This window comes from Hipposideros armiger, unplaced genomic scaffold (assembly GCF_001890085.2).
Source record: "Hipposideros armiger isolate ML-2016 unplaced genomic scaffold, ASM189008v1 scaffold_92, whole genome shotgun sequence".
Taxonomy (NCBI): Eukaryota; Metazoa; Chordata; class Mammalia; order Chiroptera; family Hipposideridae; genus Hipposideros; species Hipposideros armiger.
In genome coordinates, this window is record NW_017731442.1 from 1,967,140 (window position 1) to 1,969,543 (window position 2,404).

A 2,404-nucleotide genomic window follows, 5' to 3' on the forward strand; every position below is an offset into this window, starting at 1 on the left:
TGTCAGTTTTTAAGTAAACTTTTTGTTTTAGGAAAGTTTCAGATTTGCAGAAAAAATTGGGAAAATAGTACAGAGTTCTTATTTATTCTACACACAGTTTCTCCTATTATTAACATCTAATAGTGTAGTGTATTTGTAGTAGTTAGTGAACCAGTATTGATATATTATGAACTAAAGCTTCAACTTCATTCAGATTTTCTTAGTTGCCTTTTTCTGTGCCATGATCCCATTTAGGAAATCACATAACATTTAGTAGCCATGTCTCCTTAGGATTCTCTTGTCTGAGACAGTTTCTCAGACTTTCTTTGTTTGTTTTTTTTTTTTAGCTTAGCCATCCTGTCGCCTGTTGGCAGCTCAGCTCGGGCCAGGTGAACCACTGTTGCTCAGAGCTCGCACTTTTGAGCGAGCTCTTAACCAGCTGAGCCACTTGGCCGGCCCCAGACTTTGTTTTTAATGACCTTGACAATTTTGAGTACTGGTCAGGTATTTTGTAAATGTCCCTCAGTTGGAATTTGTCTGATGTTTCATGGTTGGACTGGGATTATATGTTTGTGGGAGGAAGACCACAGAAAAAAGAAGCATTCTCTTCTCATTATATCAAGACTACTTATAGTCAACATCATTTGTCACAGACTTTTCCATGTTATACTCTTTGGAAGGAAGTCACCGTGTTGTCCACACTTAATGAATAGGGAGTTATGCTTCACCTTCTTGAAGTTGGAGTGTCTGCATAAAATATTGGGACCTTCTGCACCAGAGATTTGCCTTTTCTCCTCCATTTGTTATTCAGTCATTCATTTATATTAATATGGACTCATCAATTTTAGTGTTAAATTTCTTTATGACAGTCTTTCCAGGGTTCTCTGCCTCTTCCTTTTTTTTGTTTATTTTTTTTTAGCTGAGCCATCCTGCTGCCTGTTGGCAGCTCAGCGGCTGTTCAGCTCGGGCCGGGACTCGAACCGCTGTTGCTCAGAGCTCAAACTGTTGAGCGAGCTCTTAACCAACTGAGCCACTCAGCCGGCCCTGCCTCTTCCTTTTTAATTATTAAAAAAAAAAATGCTGTAGTGATAAATCAATAGTTAGCTGGAGTTTTTCTTACATATATATCTGCTTTTCTGTTCCATGTTGGCTAGTTACATAGGTGTTTATTCTTCTTGAGTTGTTTGTGGATACTTCATGTTTTAGCTAGAGGCCGGCATTTTTTGCTGCAGTTTATTATCTTAGCTGACTTTAAATCTAAAGGTTATTATTTTTCTCAGTTTATCTTTATAGGTCTTTTTTGCAATGGTGTGATTTATGTATATGTCTTTAGGAAGTATCTCCTAGTATGGTAAAAAGGCAAAAACATTTAGGAGTATAAGTTTGTTTAAACTGTCAAGTGAAAGGATTTTTTTTGGGGGGGAAATATGCTTTCTATGAATTATTTAATTATCTAATTTTGTGTAAGCTAAATTTATTCATATGAAACCAAATAATAAGTCTAGGTCTCATGTATCTGCTACTTGGGGAAGGATTTTCTTGTAGGGCAAACATTTCAGAATAGTCTAGATCAGCTAAATGGGGAATTACTTTGAAGAATGTTTATGTGCCATTGACCCCTACTTTTAGGGCTTTAAAAAAATTAATATGTATATTTAAAATAAGTTCGGTCTTTTTGTTGTTTTTAGGATGCGATATCAGTTTTGGGGAAGGTGGTAGTTCAAAATACAAGTAAATACAGATAAGAAAATATGTAGGAAAAACAGTCCCTAAATTTGTATGGTTCTAGATTTTTGCATGTCTGTGAACTTGGCTGTGTGGGTACATTTTTAACAACTTAATTTTTTCTACTCTGTAATCAGCTGTTGTGGTAGATTTCGTCATTAATAATAATATTAGAAGTTGTTTTTTTTTCTGAAGGTTCTACAAGTATCTTATTTTATCCTTTGTTTAGGGTTTAGTTCTCACTTGAATTTCTGCAGTATCTTGTTTTCTGGTTTCACTCTGCTCTCCCTCCCTACCTTTTCTAATTAATTCTTAAGTATTCTGACTCTAAAGTTATACCAGATTAGCTTGGACTTTTCAGGTGTCATTCCTTTTTGTTTATCTGTCATAGGACTTAATTTACCCATAATGTAACTACTAATGAGTCAGTAAGAAAACGTAATAATAAAGCTCCTTGGAAGTCTGTGAAATGTCTTTTATTTCTGTCACCATTTGTATTACAGAGTATTTCATAGAGAAGGTATAGTAAATTCTTTTTTTTTTTTTAAGATTTTTATTGGGGAATTGGGGGGATGGGAACAGTGCTGGGGAATCAGGGAAGGGGAACAGAGAAGTGGCTGTCCTTTTGTTCTTCAGTCTAGTTGTGGAGGACGTCGCTTCACTGGCCCAAGTTGGCACCATCATTGCGCGCTTCCCGGGT

General features: G+C 36.1%; 1 protein-coding gene across 1 annotated transcript in view; it reads left to right on the forward strand.

Moving 5' to 3' along the window:
* The window catches only part of MGA (MAX dimerization protein MGA), an 80,961-nt gene that overhangs the window by 27,151 nt on the left and 51,406 nt on the right, over positions 1–2,404 (forward strand). The window contains exon 5 of the mRNA XM_019644861.1: positions 1,668–1,710. Coding sequence (XP_019500406.1) covers positions 1,668–1,710 — 43 coding nt within the window. The remainder of the gene's footprint in view (positions 1–1,667; positions 1,711–2,404) is intronic.